The 21,966-nt window shown below is 42.6% G+C and overlaps 1 protein-coding gene across 1 annotated transcript; it reads left to right on the top strand.

Annotated features, from left to right (window-relative positions):
- Nucleotides 1-4,946: 4,946 nt before the first annotated feature.
- On the top strand, nt 4,947-21,860 carry LOC148683825 (1-acyl-sn-glycerol-3-phosphate acyltransferase alpha-like). Its single transcript, XM_088655266.1, has 6 exons — nt 4,947-5,233; nt 5,918-6,051; nt 11,012-11,187; nt 12,071-12,166; nt 19,106-19,187; nt 19,499-21,860. The coding sequence occupies exons 1-6, from the start codon at nt 5,043-5,045 to the stop codon at nt 19,651-19,653; spliced, it is 834 nt and encodes a 277-aa protein (XP_088511392.1). The 5' UTR covers nt 4,947-5,042; the 3' UTR covers nt 19,654-21,860.
- Nucleotides 21,861-21,966: the final 106 nt, after the last annotated feature.

Genomic DNA, 21,966 nt, shown 5'->3' on the forward strand with positions numbered 1-21,966 from the left:
CAGAAATGGGCTTAGTTTTTGTATGTTCACTTTGAAGGGTAAAAAGTCTGTCCCAGTGCTGACGTTCTGATGGGCCTTCCTCAATCCAGAATGATTTTTTATTATTATTATTCATTGTGGCCCATAAGCCTATATCATTATTGTATCTGTGATGACTAGTAGCATGAACCGCTGCTATTTTTGTGTGTGCAATGCTACAATTTTCACTGAGATCATTTGATTTGTTTTCCAATTCCTTAAGATGCTAATGAGATTGAACTGCTACTTTTGGTGCAACTGCCTTGTGGCATGTTCCTTCAGCGCTTTGTGTTAATTCTTTGGCTGTAGGTCTTAACACTTCGCAGTCACTTTCCCCAGAAGTTTCTGTACAGTACTTGTAGTGGTAGTTACTGACAACAGTTCTCCCTGAAGTTATTGGGTGGCTGTGTTCTGTATATAATCTGTTTGTTCTTCAGTTAGGATATATAAAAATCCTAACAATTTATACCCACTACTACCACAAATCCAGGGAGCTGTAGTTTGTCCATTATAAAGCTCCAATTCCCCTTACAAACTATAGTCCACAGGATTCTCTGCAGCAACTCACCTGCTTTATATGTATGCAACCTTAGTTAAAACTAAAAATATCTGAATAAAAACTGCTGTGCTTTTTAAATATTTTTTTATTATTTTCAATTCTATACATTTCAATAATTTTTTACAATCATTTTAACATTTCGAAACTCGACTTCCTTCCCCTCTTTCTGCAGTTCCTTAATTTTTTTATGTTTTCTGCATATTCCAAATTAACTTACGGTAATCATTTATTCATTTACTTTAAGTGTATACTCTTATAAAACTGCAGGTTATTACAGTAATCCTGCCAATGTTCTTATATGTTTACAGTTTATTTGTAAATATTCAATAAACCATTTCCATTCTTTTATAAAAAGTTTGTTATCTTGATTTCTTACTTTTCGGGCAGGTTTCGCCATTTCTGCGTGCTCCATAAGTTTTTGTATCCATTCTTCTTTTGTCGGGACTTCTTCTTTCCATTTTTGGGCAAGTAACATTATTGCCGCTATAGTCGCATGCAGGAATAAATTTCTATACAGTTTGGGTAGTTTTATCCCTATAATTCCAAAAAGGAAAGCTTCTGGTCTTTTTACAAACATCATTTTAAACATTTTTTTCAATTCATTATATATCATTTCCCAGTAAGCTTTAACCTTACTACAAGATAAAAAGAGTCTATTTTCTCTTTACCTTTACGACACTTATTTGATTTTGATTTATACATTTTTGCCAATTTACACAGTGTTAGATACCATCAATATAACATTTTCATAAAATTTTCTCTTAAACCATAGCATGCTGTAAATTTTATATCCGTATTCCACAATTGTTCCTATGCTTCCATATCTATATTATAACCAATATCTATTGCCCAATGATTCGTTGAGGATTTTACTTGTTCATCCTTTGTCTCCCATTTCAATAGTATCTTTTACATTTTAGACAGCACTTTTACATTACATTCCAACAGATCTCTCTCCAATTTTGATGTTTGTTCCCCGAACCCTCGTATCCTATCTTTCTTAAATACTTTGTTCAAATGATGTTATTGTATCCATTTTGTTATTTTTCCTGATAAATCCTTAAAGACTCAGTGGGTGTTTTTCTCTCCAGATATCAATTAGACTTAAATTGTCATCTGGGGTGGGGTGGGGGAAGCCTTGGGTAGCTTCCCTTCTTTTGTATCACTTTTTCTTATAGTCCTATCCCGTTCCAGGAAAGCTACACCATTCACATCTCCCATCAAAATTACTTTTTCACTCATATATTCAAAGGGAATTTCTTCAAGTCTCATAAAAGTCAGTTTTTTCCTCATTTGGTGCTTATACACCTATTTAAAAGGTAAAGGGACCCCTGACCATTAGGTCCAGTTGCGACCGACTCGGGGTTGCGGCGCTCATCTCGCATTATTGGCCGAGGGAGCAGGCGTACAGCTTCCAGGTCATGTGGCCAGCATGATTAAGCTGCTTCTGGCAAACCAGAGCAGCACACGGAAACGCCGTTTACCTTCCCACTGTGGCGGTACCTATTTATCTACTTGCACTTTGACGTGCTTTCGAACTGCTAGGTTGGCAGGAGCTGGGACTGAGCAACGGGAGCTCTCCCCCCCCCCCCCCCGTCGCGGGGATTCGAACTGCCAACCTTCTGATCAGCAAGCCCTAGGCTCTGTGGTTTAACCCACAGCGCCACCCATGTCCCAGATACACACCTATTAGCAATCGTATTTCTCCTTGTGATGTCATCTTTGATTAATTGCTTTGGATCTAATTCAGGTTTTATATACATTATCACGCCTCTCTTCTTTTTTACGTCAGGGGCCACAAAGTCCCTTCCCAATCTTTTATTGATCAAAATTCTTCTACGCTTCTTTCCAGTGTGTGTTTCCTGAAAACAAATCATGTCCAAATTTAACCTTTTTTTTATCTTTATACGTATGGCATGTTTGCAGCCTTAGTTAAAACTAAACAACCCGAGTAAAAACTGCTGAAAATTGTTTTTATAAAAACAAAAACAAAACTTCAGTCGGTGCCAGAGATCTAGCAGGGAGGATGTGCAGAAAGAAGACACCGCTTCTCATTCCACCCCACCCCATCGCAGTGCAGAGAGAAGGACTGAATCTTTCACTTACCTGGTGAGCAGAGGATTAAGTGCTGCTAGATCCTGTGGTGCAAGTACATTCCTTACAGAAGCTTCCCACCTTGGCTTCTCCCTTCCTGCCCAAACACTCCACCTTTGGTCAGCCATTGGCCAGTTCAGGTGGGGTGATCTGGGCTGCCTCAATCCAATCTGGCCAAAGCTTGATCCACCCAGATTTCGGTGCCGAGACCAAGCTTTAGTGCATAGTCCTGGTTTGAACTGAATGCAGAGGCAAGAAGAAAACAGGATTGTAAGAGCTGTTAAGTGTAGGGCTTCATAGGCTTTGGGGATTAATTTTAAATCCCATTATAATGTGGACTTCATCAGAGAAGGAGGCTTTCCTGAAATGATGCAAGATGGGTGTCGGTTGAACATATACAGTAAATAAATTTCCAGCCCCACCCAATTTTTCTCTTCTGAGGCAAGTTGTGCCCCGACTAATCCCTGGTTTGCTGTAACCTTCCTTCACCTTTGTTTGTTTGTTTGTTGTGGTCATCATTATCTATAGTTTATTAGAGTTTTCAAATTATTTCAGATAAAACATAATGTCAGCTTACAGACTCATTTTTCATATCCATATAGTTAAGAAGTTCTATATCATTTTAAGTATAATTTCTCCAAGTTTCATTATCCGGAAATGTTTTTTAGAATGGCATTTTACAAGTCCAAAACTCTTGATCAGTTTGAACACAGAGAAGTCTCTATATTGGCCATGCTTACATGTATAATAATAATTTGGTAAATGCAAAATCAAGTCAAGGTAGCCTATGAATAATAATAATAAAAATCTGCACCATGTATGAAGCAACTTACAATATAACTTTATAAAAACCAACTCATAGCCAAATGGCCAATACATGGGTGAATTCCATGGTAGGGATAACAAGGAAGAGGGTGGAAAGCAAAACTGCCAATATAATTCCTTTATACAAATCTCTGGTGCAGCCACAGTTGGTAGACTCTGTGTACAGGTCTGGTCACAGCACCTTAAAAAGGATATTGTACAGCTGGGAAAAGAGCAGGAAAAGGGCACACAGACTGGCATTTACATACTGTGTTAATTATTAGAATGTAGGACATGTATACTTTATCCAGTGCAACACCCATTTTATTTTTAAATCACACAACCAGATTCAGGTCTTGGGACACTTAGAGGACACACTTGCCAAGATTTGTTTAGGTTCTTGTCTAGGATTGGCATGGGTGTTCTGATTTCCTTCCATTCAGGTGATGTTCCTGGGTTGCTAACATAGGAGCCAACTCCTAGGGGCCAAGGTCCCTTCGCACGTGCCCCCATAAAATATTTGAGGGGGCTGGACCTCCCCAAAGTTGATGGGCATTCCCATTAAAATGGCGTGTGCAGGCCACATCATGTAATCAATTACAGTATGCAGGATGGGGCTTGCTTGGGCCCCAGAAATATTTTATTCAAGTTGGCACCCCTGGTTGTTAAAGGGCTCATCCAAACTTCCTTTTGCACCATGCTTTCCAGGCACAAGTCAATGCTTTAAAGCTTTAAACCCAAGCAGGGTTCCCCACCCCGTCCCTGTGCTTTCCCCTGGAAAACCTGCATTCTATACAGTATTTGAATTGGAGCAATCGGCAATTGCTCTTTGCTCTGATTTGGCAGTAAAGTGCAGGTTTTCCTGGAGAAACAGGACCAGACAACAACAGGGATTTTTTAAAGCCAAGTCCTGTGCCTAGAAACATGGCACCAAAGGAAATCTGGATGAGCCCAAACCAAAGTGTCCCAGTGCAAGGAACACTGTCCCTCTAATCCCTACATGAACAAACCAGAAATATGTGCACCCCCTGGCCAGATTCAAGACATACATTTTTGTAATATACCCAAGCAAATCCACAAGGGGCCCAAGATTACAGTTCCATTCTTGTACACTAGGCAGTATATCATCGTAGACACTGGAAACTGACACCAGAATGGACTGATGGTTGGCAACAACCATATATGGCCCCAAACATTGCAGAAGTGTCCCTGACCCTGTCCTTTTCAAACATTCTAAAGCAAAATATTCACCCCATTAAGCAACTATGTTAAACTCAATATAAATTGTTTTGGTTAGAATACTAGATAAGATCCTGATGCAAAGTCAGATTGACTCAGCGGGCTTTGGCCCTCCTACACCAATACCTTCAATACTCTTGTACACGACACTCCCACATATCTCTGGATTTAGGATATTTGCAGTATCAGTGTGAAGGCCATCCCCCTTCTCCACCCTGGGATGTTCAGCTGCCTTTGTATGTTGCAATACTAAGAATATAAAAGCACTCAGTGACCTTCCTCAGGGCTGCAAATCTCCACGTTTGCTCTGCTTTCATCTGGCACCATCATGGAGCTGTTCGAGTGGGCCCTGTTTTTACTCGTCATCTTGCTAACTGGGGTCCTTTTCTTATCCCAAAGGAGTGCCACCTGCAATGTCTACTGCAAGATAGTGTTTTTCTATGGCTGGCTTGCAGTGACGGCCATCCTAGTGCCCCCTTGGGTGGCTCTAATCTGGGGGCGGAGAGTGGAAAACATGAAGTGAGTAGGCAGCTTTGGCTCTACCCGCATCTTTTGGGGATGGTCACATCTCTGGGAACAAGGTACCAAGCACACCCAACTGTTCCTCTTGAAACAGACCAGGGATGCTTGGGAACAGGATAATCACTTGAAATACTGTGTATCCCATTCTGGTTGATACCAGTCAAGAAAGTTATGGTGGAATTAGAAAAAGTGCAGGAAAGGAAACCAAAATCATCAAGAAGCTGGAGCAGCTCTCCTGTGAGGAAAGGTTACAGCATGGGGGTGCCGGACTACAGCTCCCAGAATCCCTGACCATTGGTCACACTGGCTGGGATTGATGGGATTCAGAGTCCAGCAACAAGGGAAAGCCGCAGGGTCCCCATCTCTATCTTAGTCTGCGAGAGACTAACAAATGGCAGCTTTAGCAGCCATTTCTGGGCTGGGACTGTTTCCTTAGAGACCTGTTGGGTGACCTAGAGAGTCAGCAGCAAAGTGGGAGTTGCGACAGTTGAAGGTGGCAGGGAGGGGATTGTATTTCCTTCTTCCCAGTAATTCATCTATTTTATTGTACTTTGTCCACAGTGTAAGCTTCCTCAATAATTTTGCTTAGGAGGCAAGGTAGGAACATGCAAATAAATGCAGTTCCGTGGTGTTCCTTGTTCACACTGACCAGCCTGCCTGCCTGTTTTCTGCCCCCTGCAGGATTATTTGCTTTGTGGTGCGGCAAATGAAATATTTCCTTGGCATCAAGTTCGCAGTTCAAGGCTTCGAGAATCTGAATACCGAGGGGCCATATATGGTTGTTGCCAACCATCAATCCATTCTCGATATTCTGGGTATGTTGCTTTTGGAATCTTTCACTGAAACTTATTTGGACAAGATGCAAATTTTATTAGGGGCATAATCCAAGCCCAGATCAAAGGGATGGGTGTCCTGGGGGGCAGGTTGGGGGGGCAGGTAGCGATATCCTGCTCTGCTTCCTGACTATGATAAAGATGAGGTGTGGGAGAAGGAAAAGGAGGGTGGGCTGCAGGACATGCACCCCCTCCACCCCCTTATCTAAGCCCAGGACCCCTCAGGCCTGCCCTGTCTCCTTCTTCATCATGGAGATCTGGATAGGCCCTCATGGACACCTCCCTCAACCCTCCACCATCTTAACCACAAATCTCTTCTCCCGGTCCTCCACCAACTCTATGGGGTCCTGGTCCCTTCGACTGCCCCAATAAAATATTTAGCCCCCCCCCCCATTTTCTGCAAATTTCTGCATCCCTCCCCTCAACCCTCTCTTAGGCGGGCACCTCTCCAGCAACCAGGGGCCAACCTCTTTCCCTGGCTTTTCTCCCATTACTGTCACTATTTCCAAGCTCATCTGAGCCAGGGCAGCGGGAGAGAGGTAAGCAGGCAGCAGGCAGGTGAACAGGCAGAAAGGTCTTGCGTACGGGCAGGAGCCGATAGGCAAGTGGGCAATGGGGAAGTCCTGCGCCCAGTTGCATACAGTGGAGGAAGGCACGATCCGCAGAAGTGTGGGGGAGGAGGAGAAAGCAGAGGGCACCCCCCAATATTTTGTTCAAGTTGGGACCTACATACCAAGGGCACCGGTTGCTCATCCTCCCATCCTCGCCCGGTCTACTGCTGTCCATGGCTCTACCTGAGCCCTGTATGTCTGCAACAGAATGGTTGTCTCTGCAGGAGAGGAAGGTGGAAACATAGGCTTTTGCTCATTGCGGCAAAATTTGTAGATCTGTCACTGTTTCACTCCATCTCCAGTCTCAGGGAGGGAGGAGGCAAGATGGGAGCACAGCATGCATTTGAGAGGGGGCAAGAGTTGCGAGCTTACAGCTCAAAATCAAATTAGAAACATTAAATTAAATGTTCCTAAATTAGAAACGTTAAAGTCATTCTGTTTTTTTAGATTCTCAATTAAGATTATCACTGATCATTGTGCTATGGAAGTATGATGAATGCAGAGCTTTTTTTCAGCGAGAAGGTGTTCACCTATCAGGTAAACACCATTGCCATTCTAAGAGAACAAGGGAAGCGTTCATGGATGGCATGCCTATCTCGCTTACAAGAAGGCCAAAGTCCATAAAGTTTTAAAAATCACATATAATTTTTACGAATGCACTATATAAGGTTTGGAACAAATATAAATCACAACTGGAACCAAAGACCCCTTGGTGGTTTTCGCAGCTAGAGGTGCATGCTGTCAAAAAACTTAATATGAGAACGAACTGGGCATCATATAGACAACTACTGGAAGAAGATCAAGAAAAACTCAGAATAAAACCCTTTGAGAAGATACAGCAATTTGTGACAGACAGGTGGCAATACCTGCAACTAAGAAGTGTGTTTAATTCAGATTTTAAAAAAGGTTTTGCAAAAGAGGATTCTATACTGAGCACCACAGTTTTACAAAATAATGAGAAAACATTGTCTATAATATATAATCTTTTATTGGATTGGGAATTGATGGATGAAGAAGTGAAATAAACTATGGTTAAATGGGCTCAAGATGTCAGACACGCAATATACTTAGAGCATGGGTAGGCAAACTGAGGCCCGGGGGCTGGATCCGGCCAAATCCAGCCCATGGACAGTCTGGAAATCAGCATGTTTTTACATGAGTAGAATGTGTCCTTTTATTTAAAATGCATCTCTGGGTTATTTGTGGGGCATAAGAATTCTTTCATTCCCCCCCCCCCAAAAAAAATACAGTCCGGCCCCCCACAAGGTCTGAGGGATAGTGGACCGGCCCCCTTCTGAAAAAGTTTGCTGACCCCTTAGAGCAATGGGAGAAATTCTGGCGAGTAGATATACGATTTACTGCCTCTTATACGATTAAAGAAAATTCTGTTAAAATGTTCCACAGGTGGTATTTGACACCAGTTAAGCTGGCCAAAAGCTATAAATTGAAATCCAACCTCTGTTGGAAATGTGGCAAAGAAGCAGGAACAACAATACACATGCGGTGGGGATGTGAGGAGATTAAAAAAATTGGGGAGTAATACATGAGGAATTAAAGAAAATGTTGAAAATCCCAATTGTTAAAAAACCAGAGGCATATCTCCTAGGCTTGATAGGGAAAGAGATACCGCAAGTGAAAAAAAGAATTTTTCTATATGCAACTACGGCAGCCAGGGTAGTGATTGCTTCTAAATGGAAATCTCAAATCTTGCCCTCAAAAGAGGAGTGGATTTGCAAATTAAATAAATATTTAGAATTGGCAAAGCTAACCTCAATCATAAGATATCAGTCAAATCAAAAATTAAAAAAGTAAATGTTTCAAAGATTATATGTTAAAATATTGTTCTAAGAAAGATATGCTAATATGCCTAGAATAAAAATGTAAAGTATACCTATGAATTGGAAAAGAGAAAAGATAAAAGAAATACAAAGAATGATACATTTGGAGAATGCAAAGATAAATGTGGAAATAGAGATTTAAAGAAGTTGAATTGTGGCGGAGGGAAGCTGTGGGTGAGGGAGGGAGTATTATATGATAAGTACTAGCTGACCCGGCCACGCGTTGCTGTGTTTCTTTCCTGTGATCCCCCCCACCCTGTCCCGATCCATGACGTATCCTGCCCCTCCACCCTGGCTCATCCCTGTGTTTTGGTAGGATACCCTTCCCTCTGTTGTCCCTGGGGAGTGTTGGCCCCTCCCCTACCGGTATGTATCTCCATACTTGGCCCCCACCCTTGGAGAAGGAACTGTCAGCTTCTAGGTTCTATTTCCCTGCATGCACTTTTGTCTGAGCCTTCTGTTGTCCCTGGGGAGTGTTGGCCCCTCCCCCATGTACCTCCATACCTTGGCCCCCACCCTTGGAGAAGGAACTGTCAGCTTCTAGGTTCTATTTCCCAGCATGCACTTTTGCCTGAGCCCTCTGTTGTCCCTGGGGAGTGTTGGCCCCTACCCCCGGTATCTTCCTACATTGGCCCCCACCCTTGGAGAAGGAGCTGTCAGTTTCTGGGTTCCATTTCCCAGTATTTACTTTTGTCTGAGCCCTCTGTTGTCCCCTCCCCCCTGTATCTCCATACATTGACCCCTTTGCATGCATCGTGAACATTTCTATATATTTAGATTAAGGATCGGAGGTGATGATGCGCCCTGGGACCCAGAGAACTACTTAAAGAATCCCAACGGGGGGGTGTCAAATAGCGAAGCCCCACAGCCCCGTAGCAACAAACAGGCCAAGACAGAAGGAGGGGGGTCATATGGGCCACTTGGCGCGGGCCTCCAAATCCAAAGGTCAGCATATTCACAATCAGTAAAATGAAAAAAGTAACAAAAGGGTTAAAAACAGGGCCTCTGTCTGGCCCTGCAAGGGCCTGGCAACAGAAGGCGCATTCTGAAGCACCCGAGTTGTTCAGTTCCATTAAAAAACCCAGGAAGTGGCAAGGGAAAGGTAGGGGATTGTAAATGGGGTGGGGGTGGCCACTGCAAATATCTGAGGACTTAAACTGGGGAGAGAAAGTGCATGGTTGTTGTTGTTTTTTTAAAAAAAGACACAGAGGGTTGCAATCAGTTGTAGTATATACCGTAAAGCCTAGGTTAAAAGGGACACGACTGCCCTTGCTTAAAATGGCGCCAGAGCCTCGCATGTGACACAACGCCCACTAAATTATGAAGCGAAAACCCTTCGCTATGCCCCCAAGTGCATGTTAGGAGAAATGATGAACGATTGCCTAATGCTGCGAGGCGTTTATTAATGCAGCCGCCGGGAGAAGCTTTGGGCTTGGGCTTTGGGGGTGGAATGGCTGTTTTGGTGGTTGTTGGACAGTTGCTCCCCCCACCCTACATCAGCCCATGACCTATTTGGGCTCCTCCTCCCCCCCCCACCTCCCACCCAGGGCTCCATTCAGGATAGTATTTAAAGGGCTGTAGAGCTGAGGCCAGTCTGTAAAATGGAGCCGAGGGAATGGGGGCCTGGTAGGGGCCTACATAAAACAGAGGCTGTGCTGCGGCCTGTGATCCATGTGCTTGTCCTCTCTCCCCCCCCCCGGGCCTAGTGGGGGCCTGGCAGGGGGCTACATAAAACAAAGGCCGTGCTGCGACCTGCGATCCGGGCACTTGCCCTCTCCCCCCCCCCCGGGCCTAGTGGGGGCCTAGTAGCCTGACAGGAGCCTAGGGGTCTGATAATGGCCACCTTGGTGGTTTCAGTTGCTTGGTTGATGGTGTCATTTGGTTTGTGGGTGTGGCTTAGATTTCACAGGAAAGGAGGGGGTGGAGGAGGGTATAACGCCACTTGAGGACGCTGTTTGACTTGGTGGAAAACCAGGTTTCTACCTGCCCAGATGTGAGATGTCAGGGATTTTTGTCCCCAGCAATGCTCAGGGAGTGGCCTGGATCGTTGTGTCAAAATTTCAGGACGATCGGTCAAGCGGTTACAGAGAAAAGTGAGACCGACACTTTCAAGATTTTTACATTTATATATATAGAGATGTAATATTTGTTTTCAATGTTTTTGAATTGTTTTCAATCTTTTTTCCCTTTTTTGTTTTGTTTTCTGTATTAGTTAAACAAAAATAAACAAACATGCAAATAAAAAACACACATGGTGAGTTCTGGCACCTCTTTTTATATAAAAAATAGCACTGGTGAATGGCAATGTTTGGAATTCCTTTTTCCACTACGAAAGCTGAATGCATGTCCAGGAAGATGGGTTGGGAGCAAGGAAAATTCAGAAAGAATAATTTCTAGCCACAAAGCCTTCTCCACCTGGGGATGTCGGAATGACATGTCAGAATGCAAGTGACCCCCAAAGCCCCATTTAGAAAGTGTTTCTTCCTTTCCAAGGATTGCTGGAGGTATTTCCCGACCACTGTGTGATACTTGCCAAAAAGGAGGTTATGTACATGGGCCCGGTGGGCTTCGTCTGTTGGTTATCCAAATTCATTTTTATCGACCGAAGTAATAAGCGCTCAGCCAGAGACGCCATGGATGACGTCGCACGGACCCTGCTGCAGCAGAACGTGAGAGCACGGCTCTGGGAGGGGAGTAGCTGGGAAAGGATGGCTGGTGGGGGAGGAGTCAAAAGGTTCCTATGAGAGACTGCAGCAGCCCCTGGGATGGGTCTAGAGTGCATGCTTTGCAAACAGGATGGCTCCAGCTGCTGGCATCTCCAGCTGAGAAATATTAAGTAGCAGCATGTTGTGGGAAAGTTTCTGTACCCAAGCCCTTAGAGAGATCCTCACCTGGTAGAAGGCAGCTTCCTGGGCTCTGGGGTGGTGGAATATTTTGCTTTGCGCACTAGATACAGTGGTACCTCTACTTACGAATTTAATGCGTTCCAAACGCACATTCGTAAGTCGAAAAAATTTGTAAGTCGAATCCCATAGGAATGCATTGGGAGAAAAAAATCGTACGTCGAAGCAACCCTATCTAAAAATTCGTAAGTAGAAAAAATCCTATCCAAGATGGCGGACAGAGCTCCGTTTGTAAGTAGAAACATTCATAAGTAGAGTTATTCGTAAGTAGAAGTACCACTATATTTGGAAGAGGATTTTGACAGGTGGATGAGTGAAGAAAGGATGTGTGCCATGCATGACTATAAGGAGAATGTGGCTTTAGAGCCATCCGCCCCAGGGAACAAATGAGAAAAGATTCTGCCCTACTGAGGAACTGCAGCCGTTCCTGGGGGCAGAAGGGCACCCAGGGGTATGCATATCCTCAGTCCTGATGCAGTCTCATATTTTCTAACTGGTTTCCTAGCTAGACTGTTAGCAGCTTGAGTGACAGGCCAAAATACACTGGAAAGAGTGAGGAAATAGTAGCATTTCACTGTGATCTCCAAAGATGTGGTCTGTGTACACATTTTAATCTGTGGCCTTTTTTCTCTCCCCCTTTCTTATGCAGCTGAGGGTCTGGGTTTACCCAGAAGGCACCAGGAACCGGACGGCCACCATGCTTCCTTTCAAGCGAGGAGTCTTCAGTGTGGCTGTGAAGGCTCAGGTAAACATGTGAATTGTGAAATAGATATTTGTCTCATGCTGGTGGATTTCATTGACTCATGGGCTTCCATGAGTCAATCATGTTGGATTTTTTGAAGAGTCAAGTTACTTTGTTGTTGTTTAGTCGTGTCCGACTCTTTGTGACCCCATGCACGCCAGGCAAGTTACTTTAGAGCTGGTCTAATGTAAATACTGTCTTTTTAATAGAAACAGGTGCCGGTGATTTCTGTTAATTGCTCACAGGCGTGGGTTCTGCTCCTTGTATATAAGGCTCTGCCAGAAAATCTTCTGTATCTCTTAGTTAGATCTCTTAGTAGATCACTCTCTCAGTTAAATATCTCTCAGTGTGATTTAATTCTCAGTTTGAGATTCCAAGTTGAATCTTAGTAAGAGAGACTCTCAGTTTAAGAGATTCCTTAGTGGATCTTAGTATGAGAGTTGTTTAGTTATAAAGCTAGTTTGCTGTTAATTCTTGGGTAGTTTAATGGGAGTTATGTGGGAGTTTGTGGGAGGTTTGGAATGGTTTGAAGGTTGGGATGTGGGTAGATAAAGTTGCTAAGAGAGAAAGCATTTATCTTTAGTTTAAAGTCTCTTTAGAGTCAGTTTGTTTTTCAGTTAAAGAAACCCAATCATTTGAATTTTCATCTGTATACTTTTACAAGTGTGCAGCTAGTAAGGGGTTACATATAAGGGAGATAATACCCTATGCTCTTGGTGGTGCTTTCTTAGCCAGGTCGACTTCTGACTGCGTATTCTCTGTGTGAAGCATACTTTAAAGGGCCGCTGGAAACTGGGATATATGATTTAGGTTAAGCAGGTTTCAATACCCAGTTTTCTCCAATATTATTCTTATTATATATTCCCCCCTCCAAAAAAAAAAATCAATGCTACATTTTTGGTGGCAAAACTTGATTCATCATTCAGGTTTACCATTCCGGAACATTTGTCCCAGTTCCAATCTGAGAGACTATCAAAATGCCTACCAAATGGAGAGTCTCTCTCTTTCCCTATCTTTTTTTAAAAAATCATTTATATTGATTTTCCAATACAAACAGCCAATTAACATATAATCATATTCCAATTAAAAACAATAAACTAAAAAACATACCAAATTATAGTCCAAATTATTAATTACTAATTTTTTCCAGGCTTCCCATAGTCTGGACCTCTTGAAGAATATCTCTCATGTCTCGTTCCTGCCTTCTTCTGTTGTTCTCCTATTTTCCACATTCAAATTTTATGGCGTTAAAGTTCTCCATCCCTGGCTATGTGATTCTCAATCATGTTCAAAATCATATCTCCTTACATCCATCGAGTACAGCTTTATTTGTAAATATATATTTTTCCAACTGTCTATTTGCCAGCGCAGCTTTTCCTGACTTCATTCCAATCTTCCAATCCGGGCTGTTGTCTAAGTCTATCGTTTAGTGTTTAATGATGCAGCAACTCCCATGTTGTTAAGTTATTCCCATCCGGGCTGTTGTCCAAGTCTGTCTTTGATGTTAGGCATACTGTTTGCATATTGCAATGTAAATGAACTGTATTCCACAGTTATAAATCATTTGACGATCAATCGGCTTTCGGAGACTACACAATCCCCCCTCCTGGGCCCTAGGAGGGGGGCTGCTACACATCCATTTAGCCTTCTCTCACACACTTAATGAAGAAATTCTGCAAACAGATGGAATATTGTCCCAAACTATTGTCTCAAATCACTACAAAGTCAGCCAGCAAATATCTCCCACTTCCCTCGAAACAGGGAGGAACTCTCATTTTTCGGTGCTGCATCACAAGCGCCATCTTGTTTCTTCTTTTCTTTATCAAGTCTTTCAAACCAAATAAAGCTGCGCAGTTGATTATTTAATTATAGATAGAAGTCCATCTGTACTCAAAATAAATTAGGTTTCTTAATGAGGTTTGGCGTAGAAGACCAATTGTAAGTGTTGAGAATAAAAAAAAGAACATACCAATCCTCCGTAATCCAAAAACCATGATGAGAATCTCTTTGTAGTCTGAGCTTAAACACCAGGGACTGTACAATTCTGCAGGTTTTTTCTCAGTCTTCTTCGGTCCAGACTATGTCTGTTTATTGTCCAAATCTGATTATTTTATCAAACATATATTTCTGGCTATGAGAGTGGCTTCAGAGAGTGCCGGCCATGTCGTGCTCTGGGACCCAGTGTCCTGCCTCTTGCACAATGCAAGATGGCAATCTCGGACAATCTGCGGGTCTATGAGACAGTCCTCCCCCACCTGGGGAGTCTGCCAGGGCGAATTACCCTCCACATTCCTTTTTGCTTCTAGGTCTATTAAAGACTGTGTGTCGGTTGCCAACCATGCAAATAGATGTGAGATGATGGAGATTAGTGGGCAGGGCTAATGTCAAAAAAACAATGATGGAGGCTCCCTAAAGCAAGGATAAAGTTTCATTCCCCTGTGCTGCTTTGGGGGTGAGAGGGAAAGGATAAGCATTAGCGGGACACTTCTGCAGTCATGAGATTTTAGGTTTCCCAAACATAATACTACCAGGAGTGGGTGGTGTGGTGCCTTGGAGCTCTTAATTTATAAACTGCAGTTGCATAGGAGGTGGAGGAGGGCAAGGAGAAAGACCTTTGTTCATAAAGCTGGCCATTATCTGTTTTATAGAGCCAATGGGAGGCATTTCTTTCTGTTGGGCTCAATGCCATTATTTCAATATTTTGTGGGGAAAGAGGAGGGTGGGTTGGCTGGCCCACCCATGAGGCAAGTTGAGGTGACCACCTCAGATGGCATGATCCACAGGGGCAAGAGATCTGGCCTCAGGGAACACATCACCTGTTTTTTTTATAACAAGAATACAAAACTGAAATCTCGTAATGAACAACTTTGATTTATTTTAATTTGATTGAATGGATAGAGGATGAATTTGTATATATAGGTTATCCTAGTTTATATAGTACCGGTAGCAGAAATATGGGGAAGCAGTATTGTAATATAGCACTTGACGAACCCGAGAGAGAGATAAGTGGAAGTCAAATAGGGGAGGAGGAGATAAAGAGATATAAGTAAAGAGGAGTATGGAATGCCCTCCCACTAGAATGCCCTCCCACTAGAGGTCAAAGAGAACAACAATTACCAGACCTTTAGAAGGCATCTCAAGGCAGCCCTGTTTAGGGAAGCTTTTAATGTTTGATGGATTTCTGTATTTTAATGTTTGATGGATTTCTGTATTTTAGAATTTCTGTTTTGTTGGAAGCCGCCCAGAGTGGCTGGGGGAACCCGGCCAGATGGGCGGGGTATAAATAATAAATTATTATTATTATTATTATAGATGGAAAGTATGACACTCCCCTCCTTTTTTTCTTTTTCTCTTTCATGTTTTGTTTTTACTCGTAATTTATTTAGGGTTATTTAGGGTTACGAGTATTATGATTTAAGTTGGATTTGAAGTGAATGTATGAATTTAATTTTTAAGTTATAGGGTTATTATTTCATTATTTTTTCTTTCTTTCGACTATATATGATTTTGTATGTTATTATTATCATTTCAAATGTGTGTATGCGTTTATGTGTGTGTTTATTTTAATTTGAATTTCAATAAAGTTAAAAATTAATTAAAAAAAGAATACAAAACTGAAAAGGAATGAACTGCAGCTAAATATTATGTTCATTTTTCAGATGGTCTAGTCCAGGGGTCAGCAAACTTTTTCAGCAGGGGGCCAGGTCCACTGTCCCTCAAACCTTGTGGGGGGCCGGACTATATTTTGGGAAAAAATATGAATGAATTCCTATACCCCACAAATAACCTAGAGATGCATTTTAAATAAAAGGACACATTCTACTCATGTAAAAACATGCTGATTCCCGGACCATCCAGGGGCCGGATTTAGAAGGTGATTGGGCCGCATCCGGCCCCCGGGCCTTAGTTTGGGGACCCCTGGTCTAGTCCTTCCCTTGCCCATCCCCCTAATATTCTTAAGGGGGTCTCTTCTCCAGTCATCAGAGAGTAGCTGGAAGTGGGGAGGCAGAAAAAGGTCCTCCTTTCCTTCCACTATTGTCGTTTAGTCGTGTCCGACTCTTCATGACCCCATGGACCAGAGCACGCCAGGCACTCCTGTCTTCCACTGCCTCCCGCAGTTTGGTCAAACTCAAATTGGTAGCTTCGAGAACACTGTCCAACCATCTCATCCTCTGTCTTCCCCTTCTCCTTGTGCCCTCAATCTTTCCAAACATCAGGGTCTTTTCCAGAGAGTCTTCTCTTCTCATGAGGTAGCCAAAGTATTGGAGCCTCAGCTTCATGATCTGTCCTTCCAGTGAGCACTCAGGGGTGATTTCCTTCAGAATGGATAGGTTTGATCTTCTTGCAGTCCATGGGACTCTCAAGAGTCTCCTCCAGCACCATAATTCAAAAGCATCAATTCTCCGGCGATCAGCCTTCTTTATGGTCCAGCTCTCACTTCCGTACATCACTACTGGGAAAACCATAGCTTTAACTATACGGACCTTTGTCGGCAAGGTGATGTCTCTGCTTTTTAAGATGCTGTCTAGGTTTGTCATTGCTTTTCTCCCAAGAAGCAGGCGTCTTTTAATTTCGTGACTGCTGTCACCATCTGCAGTGATCAAGGAGCCCAAGAAAGTAAAATCTCTCACTGCCTCCATTTCTTCCCCTTCTATTTGCCAGGTGATGGGACCAGTGGCCATGATCTTGGTTTTTTTGATGTTGAGCTTCAGACCATATTTTGCGCTCTCCTCTCTCACCCTCATTAAAATGTTCTTTAATTCCTCCTCCCTTTCTGCCATCAAGGTTGTGTCATCTGCATATCTGAGGTTGTTGGTATTTCTTCCGGCAATCTTAATTCCGGTTTAGGATTCATCTAGTCCAGCCTTTCGCATTATGAATTCTTCATATAAATTAAATAAGCAGGGAGACAATATAAAACCTTGTGTAACTCCTTTCCCAATTTTGAACCAATCAGTTGTTCCAAATACAGTTCTAACTGTAGCTTCTTGTCCCACATAGAGATTTTTCATGAGACCGATGAGGTGATCAGGCACTCCCATTTCTTTAAGAACTTGCCATAGTTTGCTGTGGTTGACACAGTTCAAAGGCTTTTGCATAGTCAATGAAGCAGAAGTAGATATTTTTCTGGAACTCTCTAGCTTTCTTCATAATCCAGCGCATGTTTGCTATTTGGTCTCTGGTTCCTCTGCCCCTTCAAAATCCAGCTTGCACTTCTGGGAGTTCTCGGTCCACATACTGCTTAAGCCTGCCTTGTATAATTTTAAGCATAACCTTGCTAGCATGTGAAATGAGCGCAATTGTGCGGTAGTTGGAGCATTCTTTGGCACTGCCCTTCTTTGGGATTGGGATGTAGACTGATCTTCTCCAATCCTCTGGCCATTGATGAGTTTCCCAAACTTGCTGCCATATTGAGTGTAACACCTTAACAGTATTATCTTTTAAAATTTTAAATAGTTCAGCTGGAATATCATCACTTCCACTGGCCTTGTTATTAGCAGTGCTTTCTAAGGCCCATTTGACTTCACTCTCCAATATGTCTGGCTCAAGGTCAGCAACCACACTACCTGGGGTGTACGAGACCTCCCTATCGTTCTGGTATAATTCCTCTGTGTATTCTTGCCACCTCTTCTTGTTGTCTTCTGCTTCTGTTAGGTCCTTACCACTTTTGTCCTTTATTATGGTAATGTTTGTACGAAATGTTCCTTTCATATCTCCAATTTTCTTGAACAGATCTCTGGTTTTCCCCATTCTATTGTTTTCCTCTATTTCTTTGCATTGCTCATTTAAGAAGCCCTCTTGTCTCTCCTTGCTATTTTTTGGAAATCTGCATTCAGTTTCCTGTATCTTTCCCTATCTCCCTTGCATTTTGCTTGCCTCCTCTCCCCCGCTATTTGTAAGGCCCCGTTGGACAGCCATTTTGCTTTCTTGCATTTCCTTTTCCTTGGGATGATTTTCGTTGCTGCCTCCTGTATAATGTTACTAGCCTCCATCCATAGTTCTTCAGGCACTCTGTCCACCAAATCTAAATCCTTAAACCTGTTCCTCACTTCCATTGTGTATTCATAAGGGATTTGATTTAGATTGTATCTTACTGGCCCAGTGGTTTTTCCTACTTTCTTCAGTTTAAGCTGGAATTTTGCTATAAGAAGCTGATGATCTGAGCCACAGTCAGCTCAGTTTTAATCTGAAATCTTTGGCGCAGTACTGCGCCCAGAGCTCAGAAACTGCTTGCGCTAATGAAATTCCCTGTCCCAAAATGTGCCTAGAACAAGGGGAGTTTCAAACCCTGGTGACATCTGCCGCCTTCTCGGTATCTCCCTGCAATGTCGCCTCTTGTCAGATAGGAAGTGCTGCTGGTCTTCCATCCCTAGGGAAGAAATTGTGTGTGCCACCCAGTGCTTCAGAGCAGGCCCCTTTGCCCTCCACAATGTCCTTTGATTCCCACTTCACCCCTGTCAGGTAAGGCTGATTTGATTCCCCGCCCTGTTCCCAATGTTGATCTTTATTCCCGCCCCCCAACTTGAAAAAAATATTTGGGGAGGCCAGGGAACTTCGCCCAGCATAATTGATTACAAGACGAAGCACACACACACCATTTGAATGGGTGGGGCAACCCCCTCAAATATTTTATTGGGAGAATAAGGGACATCGCCCCCTCAAAGGTAGCTCCTGTGCATCCCTCTCCTGCTCCTGATCTTCACTCACATTTTCTTCCCTGGGGGGTGGGGGGTTGAGGGCACCAGTTTGTGGTTTGCTTCATGGCCAAACTGTCTTGGGCCACCTCTGGTTGGGTCAGCCCCAAATAGAACCCTTGTTCCACCTCAGGTAAGAGTCAAACTCTGTAAGGCAAGACCATCCCCTGTAGGCTCACCTTCCCTGTTAAAACGTTGCTTAGCGCCTTCTGGGTCTCTTAATTTCCCACTGTCTTTTGCTACACAGGTCCCCATAATCCCTGTTGTGACCTCCTATTATCAACAACCCCCCAACCTCAAAGATGGTCAGAGGCCTTTTTTTTGTAGAGGTGAGTCTAAACGACAGTCTTGCTTATTCGGTTTATACACTTCAACGTGAAGTGTGAATGCTTATTTTGCTTGAAAGCCTTTTCCGCTTGCTTTAATTTGAATTTGGTTAAAACATGCTGTATAGCCACTCCTTTCTCCTCCTCCATACAACACTGCCATTTTCGACCTGTTCTGAAATTTATTCATATATTATTCCTTTATATACCCATGTATAGACCACGGTTTAAGGAATAGGCTTGACAAGGCAATTTCTGCATAGAATTAAGTTGCACTGTCTCTCTTTCTCTCTGCTGCTCCCTGCCACCTTCAGATAAGTGGACCATCCAGATTTTGCCCAAGATAGAAACACGAGGCCTTGGGACAGAAGATGTTCCTGCACTTGCTGACAGCACACGGAAACTGATGCTGGATACTTTCAATGAGATCAGTGGGCATATAGTTTTAGGGAAAGATACCAGAGATTGAGTGCCTCCTTATCATGGAAGACTGGGGGGACCCACCAACCAGGAAGCTAGACAAGAACTTTGCTTCAGTCCAACAAGAAGAGGACAGAGGAAACGCCTCACTCCACCCAGACACAACTAAGCTATATTATGACATGATCCAGGCATCTCTCCAGCCCACACCTCTTTTATTTAAAGGAACAACAATTCTATATAGCAGCACTATTGAAACGTCTGATAGTTCCGCTATTCAGTCACCCATGCTACCTTGGGCTGAGATTCCTAAAGTTGGAAAGGTTGCTCTGATTTTTCGCCCACCAATTCTGCAATTATTGTTAGCTCTCATTAATATCTCACCTTTCCTCTAAAGAGCTGAATGTGATATATAAGATTCTTCCCTTCTCCATTTTATCCCCACAAGAAACCTGTGGTGTAGGTTAGGCTGGGAGATGGGTGACTAGCCCAAGATTAGCTAGTGAGCTTCATGACTAAGTTGGGATTTGAACCCTGGTCTTCCACATCCTAGTCCAACAGCCTAACCCTTCTCCTACATTCAGCTGTTGCCCTGTAATTTCAAAGAGTCTTTCTCTCTCCAGATTTTGTTCTCTCTCTCTCTCTCTCTCTCTCTCTCTCTCACACACACACACACACACACGGTTTTACAATTTAATATTCAGGCAAATAACACAATATAACATTTATCATTTAAAAGAAAAAAGAACCCTTCCTCCCCATGATTTCCCTCAACTTCCACTTCTGGATCTTTAAATATTTACTACTTCTGCTTAATTGTTCTCGTTTTTATGATCTTGTATCTGAATACTATTAAAATCTTACCATTTTTATACCAAATTTTCTTTCATAATTACATCTTACACTCAATTCCATTCCATATTATTGTTTCTTTACCTTTAAACTTGTTTTCTTACTTTTAAGTGTTTAATCAAACCCTGCTAGTGAGTCCATTTCTTTACAGTATTTCTGTAAATACAACAGAAAAGGTTCCCAGTCTTTTTTAAAATCTTCATTGTCATTGTATCTGATTCTTTCTGTAAGTTTCACCATTTCTGCATATTCCATAAGTTTGACTTGCCATTCTTCTTTCGTTGGTATCTTGTCGTCTTTCCAGTTTGGGGCTAGGAGAATCCTAAACAACTTCTTCCGCTTTTTTGGTAATTCCTGTCCTAACAAAAATGCTTCTGGTTTTTTAACAAGTGTTATTTGAAACATCATCTTCAAATCATTATATATCATTTCCCAATTTTTTTATTACAATTCCACCATATGATAAAACGTACCTTCTTTCTCTTTACACTTCCAGCACTTATTAGAACTAGTTCTATACATTTTTGCAATTTAACAGTAGTTAAATACCATCGATACATCATTTTCATATAGTTCTCTTTCAAAGTTGTACAGGCAGTAAATTTTAAATTGACTTTCCATAATTTTTCCCAGTCTTTCATTTGAATATTGTGTCCCAGATCTTGTGCCTATTTAATCATAACACATTTGACCTCTTCATCTTTGGTTTTCCATTCTAACAATAAATTATACATTTTCTTCAACATCAGATTTTGTTATTTCAAAGCCCCTAACAAATGGACTCTGTAGTTATGGGCTTGACCTGAATGCATCAGGTGAACACAACCTGTTTTGAGATTTGCCACATCCAATAAAGATCTATGATAATTATGGGTCACAGGTTCCCCAACCCTGCATTAAAGCCCCTACATAGCTTGATCCATTAAGGAACCTACTCCCAACATCTTGCTCCACACCTTTTTAATCAGGGGAACATTAATCAAAGCTATGAACAAAGGAGAGAGGGATGTTTGTCTTTGATGCAATACAAGGAACACCCTATGACTCTGAAAGGAAATATATCTGTGCCCACTGCGTAATTCAGTATTCAACCAAAGTTTTGTAGCTTTGGCCTGGAGGGCTTTTGTTGTCATTAAAGGATTTCATACCTGTTAAGTAGTTTACTGTAGTGCTGCTGACAAGAAAAATAAAAGCAGCCAGAGAATAGTGTGAGGAGTATCAGAGGTACCCACTAAAGGGTTAAGCTGTGTGCTAGATGTCGCCTGACCACTGGGAGGAGGGAGCAAAGGGGAGGCCATGTTACATCCGGGTTACATCTCTTTGTTCTCTGTGTACATACTTTAGTTCGTTTTTTTTGGCAGGAATTTGGAGCTGTAAATCAATAAAACAATTAGTTTATAAGAAGGACGCTGTTCTTTGTGATTTATTATTGTGCGGCCCCTGCAAGCTCACACACAGACTTCTCGCTGCGACAGAAGAAGATTTGCTCTGCTATTCTTTGCCGAGAGCC

Source organism: Zootoca vivipara, chromosome 12, assembly GCF_965207765.1.
Source record: "Zootoca vivipara chromosome 12, rZooViv2.hap1.1, whole genome shotgun sequence".
NCBI classification, from domain to species: domain Eukaryota; kingdom Metazoa; phylum Chordata; class Lepidosauria; order Squamata; family Lacertidae; genus Zootoca; species Zootoca vivipara.

What these genes read in the sequence shown, in the direction of transcription:
- LOC148683825 (XM_088655266.1), top strand. Translation starts at nt 5,043, where the DNA reads ATGGAGCTGTTCGAGTGGGCCCTGTTTTTACTCGTCATCTTGCTAACT. An exon ending in GGACCCTGCTGCAGCAGAAC is followed by an intron (nt 11,188 to 12,070) that starts GTGAGAGCACGG and finishes TTTCTTATGCAG; the next exon opens with CTGAGGGTCTGGGTTTACCC. An exon ending in GAGGCCTTTTTTTTGTAGAG is followed by an intron (nt 19,188 to 19,498) that starts GTGAGTCTAAAC and finishes TGCCACCTTCAG; the next exon opens with ATAAGTGGACCATCCAGATT.